Here is an 18,208-nt window from a genome sequence, read left to right as displayed (position 1 = left end):
CCCCAAACACAGAAATAAACTCTGATCGATAATTATTCGTCAAACGATCGGTACAATGGTATACGATAAATATTTGAACGGTACACGATCGTGCACGTATATAGAGAGAATATTAGAGCGAGAAAATTTCGAGTTTATTTTTGTTTTCGTTCTTTACGATCCCCGGTCTGTCCCTCGAGTAAGATATTGCCGGGACGCGTTTTGGCCCAAAGAAATATACCCATTGTATGGGCTCAAAATTAGAAGGGAGCCTTATAAGGAGGTGTATAGCCCGCGTCAACTCCTAGCCAGGCCGCAAAGAGAAAAGTCGGAGAAGAGTAGTGTACTACACTATATATACATATACGTATAGCGATGGTGGTGCTGGCTGCATTCCGCCGTAGCAACGACACAGCATAGCTTTTTATAATAAATATGCGTCTATAGAGGCAAGTAGCGGCGGACAAGGGTAAAAATTCGTAAATTCTGCACTCCGACTAATTGGACGAGAATCAATTTAATAGGAAGCGCGAACGCGTGCGCGTGTATCGAAGGACTGGCGTTTTTTTATACGAAACGTAAAGAAAGCCCCCTATTAATATCGAAAATGAATTTTCTTGCGGAACGGGTGCATGCCGAAAATCCTTTTAGCTAATTTAATCGGTCCTAATTCCATTAGAGTTCTCGCAGCCCTTAAGCCGACCGCGCTCGTTCTCATTGTTTCGATCCATTAATTTCATTCCTCGTACTTTTATTTCTCTCTCCTTCTCTCTTTTTAATCCCATCCCGCGGTCGCGGAGGAGCATGGGAAAAAGAGCCAATCGTCAAAGCTCAACATTCACGTATCTATCGAGGATAACGTTTCAGCGCGGTGACTGTATAATCAGGAGTGGTCTATTGGAAAGGCGAAAAATCAATTTTTTCCCTTCTGCGTGACGTAGTAGACGAGAAAGCACGGCTCGCATCAGCGCTGACGAGCGAGCGCGATTATCGTCGTCATTGACACGTTATGTGCTTTACCGTATAATAATTACATTAACTTTGCAAAGCTATAAATAGGCGAGCAGCGAGCGAGAAGCGCAGCAGCAGGCGAATAGGGCAGGCGAGCAGAGATAAAGATAGAACCGGAGGAGGAACGGAGGGAATTGAAATGAGAGAGTGTATATAATATATGCATATATACATGGAGAAAAAGCGCATTAGCCAGCAGCCAGCAGAATATATAGATTTATTAACGAAGGTTCGTCGCTCGCTATCGCGTTTAAATTATGCGAAACTATTTCGTGGCGTCACCGAGTGTCACGGTAGCTGTGTGATTTAGCCTAGGTTTCCTATAATTGAAATCAATGGCGTATTCGAATTAGCAACGCGAGTCGCAATTACGGATGAAGCTCGTGATTAGTTCAGGACGAGCCGTGTGTAGCTACCGAAGGATCTGTATAATTTAGAGTACGACACGTGTGTGTGTCTCTCTCTCTCTCTCTCTGGTTGCGTGCTCTCGGTTCCTCTAACACGCCGCGTTCGCTATATGTAGAAATCTCTCGGCAGTCCGTCTGGAATGCCAAATCCTGGCCTGCGGGAGAGAGAGAGAGAGAGAGAGAGAGAGAGAGAGAGAGAGAGAGAGATGAAAGGTGACGGGGAAAACAATGAGGTCTTTGAATGGCAGAACGTAGCACACGGACTGTGGGCCAGGATCGGTGGCCTTCGAGGAGGAAGGATAGGACGAAGCATACAAGGAATGTCTCCCTCTGCGAGATATTGATTCGCTCGGCCCTCTTTTCTGCGCTAGTAGTCCCGTCAAAGAACTGAACGAAGCCGCATTCGTGCACGTTTATCGATTGGAACGAGCCTCACCATCAGCACGCAAATCACGAGATACGTTAATCGACCCCTCCTCCCTCCCCCCCCCCCCCTCTACTCCTCTTCTCCTTTATATATATATATATATATATATATATATATAACTCTCTCAAACCATCATCTCGTAACCCTCTTACGATTAATATCATATACACGGAAAATAAACCTATCCATTTCTCTCTCTCCCTACTTTCTGTCTACAACTGTTTCTCTTCACCCCCCCCCTTCCTCTCCTTGCCTCACAAGCATAGACTCGATAGACCATTGTTTTTCATTATTGCAGCAAATTGCCGCCATTCTCGCCGAAGTGAAAGCTATTTTGACCACCAGCCACGGATATTCGGTGCAATTTTTCTTCTTTGTTTAGGTTGCGCGCTGGGAGCCCGGCGCATTTAACGCTCAATTTCTCTGCCATCGTGCGACGTCGCCGAAAAGCGCCATGAAATATATATAGTAAATTCGCCCGCCGTCTGGTGGAACGGCAACTCGATAGGAGAACGCACTCTCGTAATTTGCTGCCTGCGCGCGTTTCTGCGTTGTTCAGCTCGCGCGGAGCGCTTATACCTGTAAATAAATATGTTTTGGACAGGTGTTGAGGGATGGCGAAGAGGGCTGTGGGGGTGGTGAGAGGGGGGAAGGAAGAGAGTGAAGTGGTAAGAGCCATAACTCGTGTTTTTCCAAATCGGCTTAAACTTGGCGAGTCGAGGAAAATTGTAACTCGACTTCTTTTCACTTCTCTCTCTAGCTCAGAGCACACATACACACGCGTATGTGACGGAAAAGCTACTTTTTACAGCTCCCTTCCCCTATTCATCAGCTCAGCTCGATCGAAATCCTTGAGGTATAAACGGTGCTTCTCCTCCCCCTCCTCCTCCTCCTCGGGCGACGCAAGCAAGACCCAGGGAGAAATTACGTCTTCCTGGCTCCGTATCGATGGCAGAATTAATATTTGCCTGTAAACTTGCCCTCCCTTATGAGCTAGCGTGCACACCGGCCAACTTGGTCCAACACGAACGTATTAAATTAACGCTTGCCTTTCGCGTTTGTTAAGTCCTGAGGTGAGTAGCGTATATATATATATATATATATATATATATATATATATATATATAGATTTCATCGCAGTCTGTATGTGTGTTTGTTTCTCTATTTTTTCCTTCTGGTTTCTTTTTCTGGACAAAGCGAGGTCGCTTGGAGAATGGGATTTGAGAAAAGTTAATTCTAAAATTCGATGAGAGATGAAGCGTATAACGCACTGGCGGCATGTTGTGATTATTTTTAAGACTACTCGATGCTTGGCGTGCTTGCAATTGGGTAGTCCAGTGCGCTTTAAGCCTATACGCTTTTGAGCCTTATTACGGCTTTTTTTAACCTTTTCTAGAAAATTCCCCCGCCCCCACCCTACCACCACCTCTTTCTTCGAACCCTCTTATCCCCCGATAGAAGAAGAGGAGGAAGAAGAATCATCCGGCAGCCTTTGCATCCGCAGTAACGCGAGTTTTCGCTTTTGGTATGTTTGCAGAACAGCAGAAGCTGATTTGGGCCGCGGGAGGAGCCAGTGGAGCGACGAATAAATGACGTGAATCCGAGGAACGGAAGCGCAACGTCACTCGCTAAATTGCAACCCCCTCCCCCTCTCACCTCACCTCACCCCTTACCTTGTCCAGCCCGACCCGGCCCGATCGGACCGACCTTTGTCCCTCGCCTTTGACGCTCTGCCCCCTGACCCTACACACAACCCCTCCTCGGCTTACCAGTCCACTCCGTTCTCATGCTTATTTCTTGATTATCCTAACCTTTCTTTCTTCCCCTCCCCCCTCGCACAGTACTTCACCGTTCCCTCCCCGGAAAAACACTCGCATACACACACACCTACCCTCGCACAAACCCAAACACCCGTGCCTCGCGCCAACACTTCCCTCTCGCTGTACTCGCTTGCACATTACCGAGAAACGTCTTCTCATCCACGCTCCAGTTACTCGCAAGGTCCGAAACTATCCTATCTACTGCCCTACAGCATTCCCCCCCCCCCCTCTCCACTGTCTATATACGCCTCTTCCTATACTCCTAACATCTTCGCCATTGCAAACAGCTTGAATCAGCTTGAAGGACGCCACCAGCCACCTCAGCCTATAAAAATCAAATCACGTCAAAGCCTGTACAGAGCGGGAGAGAGATAGAGATATAGAGCTAGAAAGAGAGAGAGAGAAAGCAAAATCGATCAACGTTTAGCTTCGAGCCTTGAAAAAGCTTTGCCAACTACGCCTGATCGCTACGCCTGAGCTCTGGAGCAACATCGGGAGGAGGACGCTGAGAAAGGTAGTGAGAGGGTGAATTTTCGTACGCACGGAGGAGAGTCAGAGAGGGAGAGAGAGAGTGTGCGTGCATGTGTTTAAGGGAGTAAGAGAGAAAGAAGCAATAACAAGGGACAAGAGGCAATTCGATCCAACACGAAGAAGATTCGAACTGGATCCAACCGATATCTGCAATACCTTTTCTTCTTTTGGATGCTTTAGCAAATTTTCACGTGTCGAATAAGTGAATGGTTTTATTTGTCTATGCTTTATATCGTGGTAGAGTTTCTTTTTTTTTGATCCAAGTGCAGAGTGCTACACGGTGTACAGGTGCAACGTGGCTTTCTTGAATCCCTTTTTTTTCTTTCTTTCGACTCTTCTCCCGTCTCCTGCTCTCCCCCGCTCCTCTCTCTCTCTCTCTTTCTCTCTCTCTCCTCCAGCCCGCTCCGCTCGTCTCGAGTACCGCCGAGCCGCTTGAAAAGTCTCCGATCAACGGTGTACGGCGCGAGAGAGCCTCCAGTCACTTTTGGTACTGCTGCCACCGCACAGATTGACCGATTATACGCAGAGTCTTCGGGGTTTTTCCTCGATCGTTCGATCCTACCCGTTGAGAGATATTAGCAGCAAATCTGTGCGTGTGCGAAAGGCCCCGCCGAAAGTGTCTGAGCATCTCGTAGAAAGAGAGAGAGAGAGCGAGCGAGAGTGGGCTGGTGTAAAGTGAGAGAGAGAGAGAGAGAGAGAAAGAGGGAAGGAGGGAGGGAAAGAGAGGGAGAGAGTGTCTTTCTAAACGAAAACCACGTGTATCTCCTTGGCAAGATCAGTCGACGCGAGTGAAGAATAGAGAGGAGAGGAACGCTAATCAGGAAGCGAGGACGCGCGCGCGCGCGCAATAAGGAGGAAGGGAAAAATCTAGAAGAGGACGGAGACTCGTACGAGCCGGACTCGTAAGAGCAGGGTTTTCGCTCGATCTTTCGAGACTGGAAGATGGCAATGGTCAACATGAATAATCTACTGAACGGCAAGGATTCACGATGGCTGCAGCTCGAGGTTTGCAGGGAGTTCCAACGCAACAAGTGCACCAGGCCCGACACGGAGTGTAAATTCGCCCATCCGCCTGCGAACGTCGAGGTGCAAAATGGACGAGTCACCGCCTGCTACGACAGTATTAAGGTAACCAATCATTCTCTTCTCGCTTCAACCTCTTTCCCTCGGTACGTGGATCAGCGAGTCTCGAAAGCAGCTCTTATCTGTCCCGAGAATCGCCGATTCATCCGAGAAAGCACACATTTTCTATCCTATATGTATATATATATATATATATACCATATGTGCACTATAAACAAAACGCGCTATTCTTTTGTCATTCGATATAAAAATGCCTGGAAAGTATCGCCCATTGCTCTGCCCAGCCCCCGTCTATACTACTATATATACCCGCCACAACCAAGTCAAACAATCCTATACGATCCACGATGATACTTTTTATCTCACACGTTTGTTCTTCTCTCCTTCGAGTCGCACATATATGCGTTTGGCGGGAATCGCGAAGAGATATATCGGGGACTCGGTGCTATTTTCGGCTTGGCTTGCTCGTAGGTGCTGTGTTTGGTAGAGATACGAAACGGTTATCTTGCATTTTTCACGAAGAGACGAGACGTGACGTAATGTTTGCGAGTCGTCATATCGCCGCTTCGTCCTCGTACTTCTTCCCTCTCTATGGGTGTGGATTTGTGTGCGTATGCGTGCTTCGGGAGCATGTGGGTTGGTGGGGTGAGTGGGAGGGGTGGGGCGCGATTAGATAGGGCTGAACAGGGTGAAAAGGGTGTAGGTGATAGTGGGAGAGGCGCGGCTGCTGGTTGCTTGACGATCCAACGTCTTTTCCTCTTCAGCCTCGATATTGAATTCGAAAATTACATTTGTCGTTATTAATAGCCGCGATTAATCATGGGAGGAGAGCCGATCCTGATGAAAAAACCCGGATAAAACAGCTCTCGCTTGAATTAAAAAATTACTCCGTTATTGGAGCCCCCGGCTGGCTCTCCCTCTCTAACCCCCACCACTCTATATGTACCTTTCATTTTTGCCAAAGGCGCCAAGTACTACGTGACGCGCGCAAATAGCACTTATTACCTTTTTTTCTCTCGCCCCGGTGATATCGGATATTATCCCTACTATATCTATCGAGAGAGAAAGAGAGAGAGTAAATTTTTCATCGACTTGAATGAATCCTGGATAATAAATGCGTGTGTTTCAATAGCTAGCTCTTATCTCGAGTCTGTATATAGAAATACGTGCAGGAATGAATCAAGAATCATTAAACAATTAATTATATGATTCGGGACCGGTCTGTATATTAGCTACGGGCATATACTGACGCAGTGACATTAGGATGAGAGCGTGCATGGATCATGCATATGGATACACGTGGCTAAAATTTTTCAGTTAAAATTACCGTGAGCTATACGCTAACCATGTGACACGAGTCATTAATTCGTCGACTATTCGCTGCTTTGCAATTAGATTTTAGCGCGAAACAATTTTTAAATCCATACTCGGTATTCACCGAGAAATTTAATTTTAAATCGCAGTAAATAGTCCAACAATTGACGATGTGTCTCTTGTTTACTAAAAACTCACCGGAATTTTGTAGCATGGAAAAATTGCTTCCGTATACTCGAAGCACCATACGTCTCTGCAAATTTTGTTATTCTTCCTTGAGTTTGTTCGTATATGCGTGTATATGCAGTTACTTTTTCTTTCTTATTATGTTTGTGTTGGTATATACACGCGAAGAAAATATTAATAAAGTAAATTTTACTGTGTCCACAGTACTGGTGTCATATCTTTACATTCCAAGAAAATATGACTTAATTTCAGTGGCATTTATGATTTCACGTAGTAATTTATAATATAATTTCTTTAAAGGAAAACGCCAAATAATTTATATATAGCGAAGTAAATGAATAAATTGTTTCGACACTTTCATTCTTATTTTAAGTGTACAGATAAAAAAGTACTGAAAGATATTTCAAAAAGGTTAAATATAAGTTTTGTTGTGTATTGCGGTAATTTTTTGTTGAAAAAAAAAACGAGAATAGAATGAAAATAAGAACAATAAAGTTTGTGTCGAATTTGCTGTCCCCACAGTAAAATTTCTTATACTGTGTCATTAATTGAACTTTATTGTGAGATTCATGACTCTGCCATTACATAGCTGAGGCGTTTTTAACGTTATCTGATATTTCTCGCGAATACTTTTTATATTAATCAATGTGTAGTAGTTTTGATGATTTATAAATGTACAAAGAGAGCAGATAGTCTGTGTAATACATGAATAATAAATAAGCTATGTGTGTGATTGTTGGTAAGTAAATGATATCTATGCAAACTGATGCAAGTGTTTTTATGTTTTTAATACAAAACTAGTAATAATTCTGGTAGATCTATACGAAAGCTGGAGCCAGGAATTTTATAAACTAATTAAACATTACTCCAGCCTTTACTTGGGAAACGCAGTAAAATTTCGTACAGTTTTTGGTAGTAATTAGTGTTGTATTTAATAGATAATCATAGCGTCCTCGTTTTTCCCGTGCACCTTTAAAATTTTCAAAATTGAAAATATACGACAATGACTCTGTAAACTAACAGTAAAAATTCCTGCGTCTTTCACTAAATTTAACTACAATATTCTCTCCATGCGGAGCGAATAAGGTCCACCGCTTAAAACTCAGAGCATAGATGCAGGAAGACGTATACCTCTGTACAACTATAAGAAACATTAAATTTTTGCACGGAGCTTCTTCGACCGTTTTTATTATTTTCAGAGAGGCGACCCTTAATATTTCGTTATTTTTAATAGTTTTAATAGTTACGGCGATAAGCGTAAAATCGTTTCCTTACTCGCGTAAGCTTCGAGGCGTTTCAAACGTTCCATGCCCTCTGAACTAAAATCGAAATAATTCCCCCCCCCCCCCCCCCTCCTCACGGTCCACGTACCGAAATTCAAAATCACTTTCAGAATTCTCGAATGTTGCTCGAACGCGAGATAAGTGTATATCGAAGACGGAAGAACGATCAGCACGTCATTTAATTCTGGGAGCTATTAACGTCGCGCTCGGCCGGCTGAAAGGCCGCATTGTCCGAGGATTCGCGCTCTTCCCCGAGAATGGCGCTCGTTACGTTTAATCGCTTCGGGCCAATGGTCCGTGCAACACACGCGCGGCTGCCACAGGCATATTCTACACCGACTAGCCGCGCGCGCGGCCATTGCCAGTCTCAACGCGCTGCACAGTCCTCTTTACACACCGCGGGAGTAAAAAATCCAAAAATTCTCCCGAGCAAAAGACGCCTCGTCGTTTCCCGAGAAGCTTACGACGGAGTCTCGAGAGACGGAGGCGTGAAAACGGTGCGATTGCAGCAGAGAAGAGAGCAGCGCTGTATTCGAAATAGGAGTCTGCGAGACCTTGGCTCTCTCTCTCTCTCTCTCTCTCTCTCTCTCTCTCTCTCTCGAGCCAATATATTACCAGGGAGAAATATAAGCAATAAAGTGTCGCGTAACGCGAGAAAGACCGGTCTGGTTAGTCGCGGCAACTGCAGTTCGCAGTTTGCAGTATTTGCCCGACCACCAATTTCCAGTCAGCGCGTATCGTGGTATTTCCAGCCATCTCCTCCCCCCCCCCCCCCTCTCTGGGATCTCGTAATTTTCCCAGCTGGAATAAAGCTCGGTCGAAACGACGCCGGCAGCTTTTCCAGAGAGACAATCTAGATTAATGCACCGCTCGAAAAAGATGACGCGCTCGCTGACAATTTATTTCAGCTTGCAGCATCAGTTGCGGTTCCTACCGCAGTCGTGCAGCCAAGCAGCCAGGCCTGCTGCTTTTTGCCGCTGCCCGTCAACTCTTCGCCTACGTTTTTCTTAACCCTCCTCCTCCTCCTCAATCCTGCCGCGGCATTCTGCTCTCCACCGGCGATAGCTTCCTTCAACCGCGTTGGACACGGGGTCACCGGCTGTTTTTCCTCATATTTTAATCAGCTCGAAACTCGCCAGTTCGAAATTCGTTCGTTCTGCCAAGAGAGCTCCGCTTTTATCGGCTCGTCACGCTCGGACTGCGATCGACGCTTCTTTCTCCTTTTGTTATCTCTCGCATACTCCCCCCTCCTATGCTATACCAATCCGTTTCGTTTTGTTCCAGCGATTTTCAATCCATGCTCGAAAACTTTGCGCTTTCGATAACGCTATTTTTCCATGCTCGTAACGTTGTGAAAATCATTCGGTTCGGTATTTCCTCCCTCGTGGAAATCAGAGAGGAGCAGCCATATTGTGCTCGAGAGAGCGTAATAGCTAGAATTTAGAGAGGGGGCGAGCGAGTTTTGGTTTTAGCAGACACGAAAAACATACATAGCAGCTGCCGCTGTCACCGCTTTCGGTGCCCACGAAATTTCGTCTTTCTCGCTTTGTCTCGGTCTTCCCATACGCTGCCAGCGGCTTCTACGACTATTTTCTTTTTCCATCCCTCTCGATCTTTCTTTCCGTACACCTGTCGCGTCCGTTAACGCGAGACTAAAATACGGGGTCCCCCGAAAGGAGTCGTGCACGATGGTTCATGGCTCGGCACGGCGCTCGCTCGGCTCTGCTGCCCGATATAGTCGGAGTATCGGGAAATGCTAAACCATCGACGGCTCGCTAATTACATAAGCAATCGCGAGGTAATTAATATCTCTCTCTCTCTCTCTCTATGGCAATCGAGTTGGCTCTTCCATTCGAGGCGTCTCGTCGTCGTCATTAGCCTATACATTGCGGGACTAAAATTTGATCTTTCATCGAGCGGATCGAATTTAACGTCGGTGTTGGTTCTGCTCGTGGCTCTCCGACGTGCTCGTACGAGGGACGCGCAGGTGCGTTGGAGGGGGAGAGGGGGAATAATAAATGTGTTGGTGCACGTATATATACGTGTTGATTCTCGTGGGATTCCACTCTTTTCTGCTTTGAAGTAGGAAGAGCCGCTATTTCGCGGGAATTGTAAGACGACTACGACGACGTCGGGGCTACGAGGAGTCGGTTTGCCATTGTTAGCCTGTAGATAGATTGGTGAGGGGGGAGGGGGTAGGAGGAAACACACAGCGTGGTATGCTACGGGTAGACTACTAACATAAGCGGTTTGTCAGCTATATATCGACTGGTATAGACGCGGCGAACGCGCGGACGGGGAGACGAAAAGATGGAGAGACAAACTGTACTATGGTGACTGAAGGAAAAGGAGGAGTGGGGGGGGGGGGGGGGTGGAGCCATTCTGGCGACACACTATAAGTCTATAAGACTAACATCTTGCCAGACAGACGTAGACTGGCAAGCAGGCAGGTGAATCCTCGTGTATTACTCGCAGCTCGCGCAAACTGTGCACCTCCTTTTCGCCTTCGGGATATTACGTCTCTAATATCACTGAGAGCTCGTCGGAATATCTTACGCAGAGCCGTCTAAACGTTTGCTATTCCACCCGACTGGAAATTCATTTAATTGCCTCGAAAGATCAAGAGCCCTCTTTGGTTTGCCAGCACTTCTCTCTCTCTCTCTCTCTCTCTCTCCCCACTCCACCCTCTCGGCTTCGGTCCCGTTCATCCATCCAACGGTAGCTATATACCTATACCCTACGAGCACGTCTATCTTTTTCTCATATTGGCCCGCGATTTTTGCATTCAAACCCTCCTCGCCAGTCGATCGTCCTAGATTGCTTTTCCGGAAATGCCGCGTATAGTTGGGAAAATTTTTCATTGCTGGGGAAACGACGAGAAAATAGCGGAGAGGGGGGGGGATGACGAAGCCCCGTGAAACTTTATTACTACCCGCTTAACTCGGGTTTACTCGAATAACGACGAAATTTATCTTGAGGCATGGATTTTTTTTATTACCAGCCCGTATCTCTCACCGTCCGATGACTCACTAATTATTTTATCTCGATAATTTCGACTGGGAGCGCGCATCGCCTTATCAAATCGCTCTCCAAACAGTCACGTGCTGTAGCGAGGCTGCTAATTGCAAATTGCTCGATGATGGAGCGATTTTTAGCGAGCGTGGGGCAAAAATTATGAGCGCGTTTGATTAAAATCGATCGGTAAAGAGGGCTGGTTGGGAAGGGGAGGAGGAGGGTTGCGGCTGGCGACGATCCGAGTGAAATCGCTGGAAAAAACAGACAGGTATGGGTTACCTGGATTCTCGTCTATCGCGTTAACGTAATATACGAGGGAACGGCATTAGCCGCAATGCACGTTCGTGTAATAGAACGGTCGAATTGGTTGAAGGGTGTGTAGGTGTGGTGGAATGGAGATGGGGTGGATTCGGTGGGGCGGGGAGTGTAGGTGAGCATGCATTGCCGTGCAGTTGGTTGGATAGGGGATACCAGGAGGTTCCGGGTGCAGAGGGTGGATGTGCATGGAGACGCGCGGATGGCATTCTGTGGTCAGCTCAGTATGTGCCTGTATACCGTCGTGTGTTATCGATTCCACTACCGACCCGTTCATACTCCCCCCCCCCTCCCAATCCCCTCTTCCCCTCTCCACGTTGTCTCCCCACGCATATATACATACTCCCCCCCCCCGTCCTCTCCAGCTCTTCTCTCATCGTCTTTTCCAACGGCCGATCATTCAAGTCTAATCCGCGTCTAGCAGTTGATTCTCGACTGCCGATAATTCCTCCTTTTTCACGAAGCATTTTTATCCAGCCAGTCTCTACAGACCGGACGACTACTCCGGTCCAGTTATCCGCTTGGCCAATGGAAATTGACGCGTTTGCCACGAATCCGGATAAAAAGGGATTTCTTCGATAGACGCCATTTTCGGTTTGCTGAAGTTATGTATATATATATATATATATATACACACACACAAACACATAAACGCGATAGGAAATCCACCGCAAAGCTAATCAGGAATTGTTTGAGCAACGGTGCGCGTTGACGGTGTATATCGACACCCGGAGGGGACAGCGTTCGCAGGATTCGGCGGGAGTGCTGCTGGTCGTAGAAATGGAAAATACGATTGTCCTATGGGTTGTTCTCTAATTGATAAATCACGGTGGTCCATTAGGGCAATGATCCCCGATGAGATTCCACAGTGGCCCCAAGGCGCCGTATACGTATACGTTCGTGTCATACGGACAGACGTAGCAGCGCCAGGCGGAACGAAGAAGGCCTACGCTACGCTGATCTACGTGATCCGAATATCGAGCGACGGCTTACGTATATATTTTACTCTGTGGAATAACTTGCCTCGCCTGTATATATATATATATATATATAGGTTAGTCTGGTTCTTCCTTCAGCTCGCCGTTCATTCCCATCGAGAGTACTACGCTCGATTCGCCCGAAAGTCCGTCACAATTCGCGTCAATTTACTCTCTCGTGCAATTGAGACTTTTGCCGAATGAATGCATTCTCCAGGAGATACGTTATATACGCGCGGATTACCAGCACAGTGAAATCTCAGTTGTTGCGCGGTTCCGATAGCTCGGTGCAAAGCGTTAGCGGACTTTTCGCGTTCTTTCGCGTGACTCCTACGTATTTACGTGACACGCATAGCTAAAGCGTGTTTCTCTGTTTTCCTCGTTGCTCGCTTGTTTGCGTGGGGCCCCGACGCGTCTCGCCTCTCCTTCGCCTTCTTTTCATACAATGAAACGGCCTGTACGCATCGATGCGGACGGTTACGCAACGCGGTTGCGAAACTCGAGCGATGCATTGTTCGCGCGATAAATATTGACTGACCGTAGCTTCGGTAGTCTCGTCAAATAAACTCTCCCGTCTCTCTTCCCGTTCCTCGCCAACTTCCTCGCGAAGCCCACGCTCGACGGACACGACAGCCCTCGCGATCAATTCGCTCCCGGCCAGACTCTTAACGATAGTCTCCTCTCATCTTGTTTTTTTGCCCCTTCTTTTCGCCAGCGGAAACTCCCTGCGCGGGATCCAATAATTTTAAAGAGCCCGTCCTTTTTCCTCCGCGCTTCTCCCTGCAACTCTTCGGCTCCTCTCTCTCTCTCTCTCTCTCTCTCACTCTGTAACCGAGAGAGCGCGCGAGCAGCGTTTGCGCAAATATTGAAACCCCTCTGGTTTTACGGATGAAATAGAAGCTGGAAGTGTGCCACGTATATATAGAGAAGGGAAAAATTTCTTGGCGAATATCTCTCTTCCCTTCGCTATTTTTTTTTCTTCCCACCACAACGCGTGTATTTTTTCATCAAAGGCGGCAAGAAACGACGAGCGGCCGCGTGGCGATATCGAGGCGGGTTCCGGGCTTTTGGCGCGTGCACGCCGCACGCATCGACGACAATACCGTTAGAGCAGCTTTAATGGCACAGATGTGCAAAGTCTGCATCTTCCAGTTGTTCCGCGAAGAATTCAGCATGCCGTACCGTTAACACAGTTACGCGGCTGCTTCCGGACGCTACGGATTTCAGACCTGCGGTATATCGAGCGACGTATACGGTCCACTTGCGCAATTTTTGCTGGATTGCTCGGTGACGGAGGAGGGAGGGGGAATCGAGCGAATCGAGGGAGAAAAGAAATAAGGCAAAGCTCATATAGGTTGGATAGCGTCTTCCTTTCGTCGTATCGCGTAGCCACTCGCGCTCGCGAAGCCTCGCCGACTGAAAGAGGAAGAGACATGAGCGCTGTGGTTTAATAATAGTTTTCGTTCGTGCTCGCCTTTCTCTATTCCTCTGTCCGTGTATGCGCGCGTGTGTGTGGGTTTGCCACGCGCACACTAGTCAGAACGCTACATAGCTGTAACTGCTGGAGATACGCGTCGAGTTTGTTGCCGCGTGTGGTCCCGCCACCACCTAGTTATATCACATTCGATGCTAAAACAGTCTTGAGAGACTGTGCTTAAGTACAAAAACACGCTACTATGAAAAATTCCGCTATTTATAAGAACCGGCTCCTTTCTTCCATCTCTATTTCTATAAGAACCGCTGCAATTATATTGCTGGCGCTCGAAACGCCGCGGAACTGTCGGCCGGGAGCAGATGCTATATTAAAGATGGCACGACGCGCTTCTACCGAGAAAAGAATGCCAGGGCTCTGCGCAATGCTCGATAATACGTCGGCCTTGCTGGGCCTTGGAACTTAATGGTATTTGCGTTATTTGCTCTCCTCGGAACCATTTTAAACGCGGATGATGGGCATTTCAGGTAAACTATGAGCGATCGACAATTTTCATCCTGGTTTTGTAGGCGATTAAGAGAGAGAGAGAGAGAGAGAGAGAGAGTGGGGGGAGCTTAAAGCACTTCGCGTCAGTCAATTTCTTTAAAAGCCGAGACCGATCCTCGCTCACGCGTCTTATCGTCTCTGGCACATTTTAGCAAACTTCAATCTCTCCTTTTACTTATCACGCTATATAACCCACTGCCATTTCACACACAACCATTCCTATACTTTCCGAAAACAACGTATATAAACCCAATACGTTGTTTCTTTTTTTCTTTTTCAAGCGATCGCTATCATTGGAAACAAAGAGTCGACTTGAACCGGTAACGGATCTCTCTTTCGGTTCCGCGGGATATATAGAATTACGCGTGATAAAAAGTCGAAAAGATTTCGTGGTTATCAGCCGTGACAGTCCGAAATGCGATACGTCGGATCTTTTATCGCAACGTTCGATAAATATTGACTGATGTGGGTATAGGGATCGCGTTTGGTAAGGGACTCGTGTGTGTTAGAGGGGGGGGGGGAGGGGGGAGGAGTCGCCGAGATTCGCGGCAGGCAAGAGACACCTGTCGGAACACCTGTTTGATGTCGTTAAACTTTTTGCGCGAGAGAGAAAAATCCTCAGGGTGTATGTATACATATACTCTTAGGCTGCGTGTAATTGAGAACAATGGACGTTTTACAAACCGGTCGCTCAGTCCGGCAAAGCCCACGTCGACGAGTGCCGCGATAAGCCGTCCACGTGGAGATTGCGGAAAATAATTCACTGGGGTGTCAATGGGACCGTCGAGGAGGAGGAGCAGCGGCACCCCGAATACTCGAATCTCGAATTCTCTCCAGCGACACCGGACTGCAGGAGTGGGGGGCAGCTCGTTCGAATTTTGTGGCTGCCAAGCGAGGGCAGAGTGGGTAGAAAAAATTTCAAGTTGATTTTCAGCCGCTTTATTCTTCCCCCCTCGTCTTCTACCTAGCGTGCCCTGTATATCTATGTATATATATCTCTCATCCACGCGGAATACTGGATTAACAATGCATTAATTACGGTCTCGTGCCGCGACGAGTATGAGTTTTTGAATTATACCGCGGCAGATTACTCGGATAAAATTCAGCCGTATGCCCGAATTTGCATACCTTAATGACGACCCGGCGGGTAATTCGAGACCTCCCCCCCCCCCCTCTCTCTCTCTCTCACTCTCTCTTGTCGACGACACGAAGAGATGGGAAATAATAGCGGGCAGTGCACGAGTTATAAGGAAATCGGGGGGAAAAACTGTCTTGGAAGATTTCTTCCGCATGGCTGTGACGAGCCGATGCTCACTCGTGTCAAGGTGAATCGTCCTCGCAGGTATAAGAATCCTCTCCGTTGGCACCTGTGACTCCCGCCGCACCTGCCCTCTTCTTTTGTAACCGAGGATCCTTCAGACCCCCAGAGCCAAAAGCCATCATATATTTATACTCGCTATACCGCCCTTTAAACCTGTTACCCAAGATTCGACTCTCTTAAAAACCGAACGCTCGATTATTACCAGAATCATCGACGTTGCTACGTTTTCCCGTGTATACCTCCGTACAACCACACTCTTAATTTTCGACTGGATGAATATAAATAAAAGGGAGTCGTCGTCAGGGATTACGATGTAAGGTCGGTCGCTGGAGGACCTCGTCACTGCACGACGATGAAAGACGAAAAGAGGGGAAAATCGATATCAATGTAATTATACACCGAAGAGCAATGCCATCCGGAATTTTCCCATGAATGCGAAAGAACGGAATTAAGAAGGTGGAAAAATGGTGGACAACGATGGGCATGGACAAGAGAGGGTGGTGGTTGGAAGGGTGAAAGCGAGAGGGAGAGTGAGGAGGGCGTGCGTTGCAGCGAGAGAAAGGGCGGGGGCAAAGAAGAGAGCGGTGAACGAGCAACAGCCGCTGTTCTTTTGTTTTCTGGGACAAGAGGGTGGCTCGGTTGGCTCTGCTAGACTAGCGGAACCGCCGCCGCTAAACTAGATAGTCGAGTATACTCTTCTTTTCTTATTATTCTTCTCCCTTTTCCTCGTCCTCTCTTGCCTCCCTCCGCTTCCTTCTCCGCCGAGTCTTTTGCCATGTAAAAAAAAAAAAAAAAAAATCAGCATCGCTTAAAGCTTTATGCCCGTCTCGCTTGCAAGTCCAATGTTGGTAGCTAGCGCAGGCCCCTCGCCTACCTTCCTCCTCTTCGCGTTCTCTACTCGCGCGCGCGGTGAGGGCCAGGCCAACTTTTATCCCCGATACTGCTTTCTTTCCTTCGGCTTTTATTTTTACCGTCTATGCGTCTTAACGTTTCGGAAGACCTTTAATTATCGGAGTGCTCCGGCTGGCCTGCTGCTCTACCCCCTCCTCCTTTCCCATCCCAAGGTATTAACGTTTCGTGGCAATATTTCTTTGCAACAACGGAACAATTATGTCCTTAAAACGAAGAATAAGTAGTTTCCGCGAGACGAGCCCGACATTCTTCCAATGAGAAGAAACGGGCATTAGTTATCCCAAGGTAATTCCTGTTGATAGATGCTTCCACGTAGTTTTTCGGAAGGTGGAAAATGAACATGGAGATCGAGAGAATGCTTACTAGTGTCAGACAATAATTTTGATCGCCGAAAACAAAAAGGCCCTCTAGCGAAGCCAACAAAACATCTGGCATTGTACAATCTAATACGTAGCTATGCATCCATAGTGTGCATACATCCAGCCGGTATAATGAGAGCATTGTTCTCCGAAACTATAGTCGCATTGTTGTCATTCTCTCCATCTTTCTCTCCCACGAGCCCCCGCTAACTCTCTTCTCTTCTTCCTCCTCCTCCTCCTCCTCCTCCTTTCGCATTTCATCCTCGTCGATCTTTCCATATATATATATATATATAGCACATGCAACCCACCTTCCTCCCTCCACCACCACTCGCTCCACCAACCACCAAGCGAATCATCCTGTCACTTTCAAGTCCTCCTTCAAAGTTTTCCTTTCTCCCTCAAGTTTCTTAACTGTCTCCATTATTATTTTATAATTTCCACTTTTTAAGCCAGTTCGACCTCGTTCGCTATCCTCCCTGTCTCTCGAAACACGTCGCAAGACGTTTCTTCGTACAGCAAGCTGCGCCAGGATAGTCGATTTACCGCTGCATTTTGGATCGATGTGTACAGTCATCCTCGTAATCAGGTTTTCCCTCACGTACACACGGGGCAGGGGGGGGGGGGGACTCGAGGGCGGAGCTATCTTGGTCTACGTTTAACGTGCCACTGCGTGCGTCTCCTAGCTTTGAGCAAGTACCAATGGCTAATTTCACCTGGGTGTAATCAATAGCCATAGCTCGCTTTCATTGAGGTACAATGGTACCTGCTGCTACAGTGGATCATTACGAATAAGGGTAAGGCAATAGGATCGCGCGGTAAGGAAGGATCAATTCCGATCTGGATTAGTAACGGATCCCTCTTACACAGGTCGGTCCTCGCATAACAATACAATCCGTAAACCCCCTACATATCCCTTTTCAAATTACCCTCTCAACTTTTACCATCAAAATATTTCTCCTATTAATGCTCCATTCTCATCACTCCTGCCAAAACAATCCGCACCCTCTGCTATCGCGTTATTTCGATCTACCATAGATCCATATGTACATATACAGATTGCTCGTTGGGTCCTTTTCTAATAAGTATATCGACCCTCGATAGCAGAGCTATAGGTTGGCAGTTTCTCAAAGCTAGCGCAGGACGGACGCTCGGGAACATTGTTATTGGCTGTTTAGCACCGATGAGTCGGACAGTCGCACTCCCAAACTGGCAAATGGCCAGTGGAGACACACCGGGCCAAGAATCTCTCGCGAGAGGAAATTCGGCCAATCCGAAACGTCCGTCCCT

At 47.3% G+C, this 18,208-nt stretch overlaps 1 protein-coding gene across 15 annotated transcripts in view; it reads left to right on the top strand.

Moving 5' to 3' along the window:
- LOC136778624 (ecdysone-induced protein 74EF-like) overlaps positions 1–18,208 on the top strand; it is a 172,628-nt gene that overhangs the window by 5,695 nt on the left and 148,725 nt on the right. For 12 of the 15 annotated variants that reach the window (XM_066735627.1, XM_066735632.1, XM_066735631.1 and 9 more), the window contains 2 exons: positions 3,362–4,158; positions 4,955–5,303. The exons of 1 other annotated variant lie outside the window; for it this stretch is intronic. In XM_066735627.1, coding sequence (XP_066591724.1) covers positions 5,118–5,303 — 186 coding nt within the window. In that variant the 5' untranslated portion in view covers positions 3,362–4,158; positions 4,955–5,117. 2 more of the 15 variants (XM_066735626.1, XM_066735628.1) reach the window with 2 other exon arrangements.

The sequence above is a fragment of the Prorops nasuta genome, unplaced genomic scaffold, assembly GCF_024137725.1.
Source record: "Prorops nasuta isolate Cenicafe-Biocafe unplaced genomic scaffold, Cenicafe_Pnas_1.2 PNAS00014, whole genome shotgun sequence".
NCBI classification, from domain to species: Eukaryota; Metazoa; Arthropoda; class Insecta; order Hymenoptera; family Bethylidae; genus Prorops; species Prorops nasuta.
The sequence above is the reverse complement of the archived record's forward strand: the minus strand, read 5'-3'. Positions and strand labels throughout refer to the sequence as shown.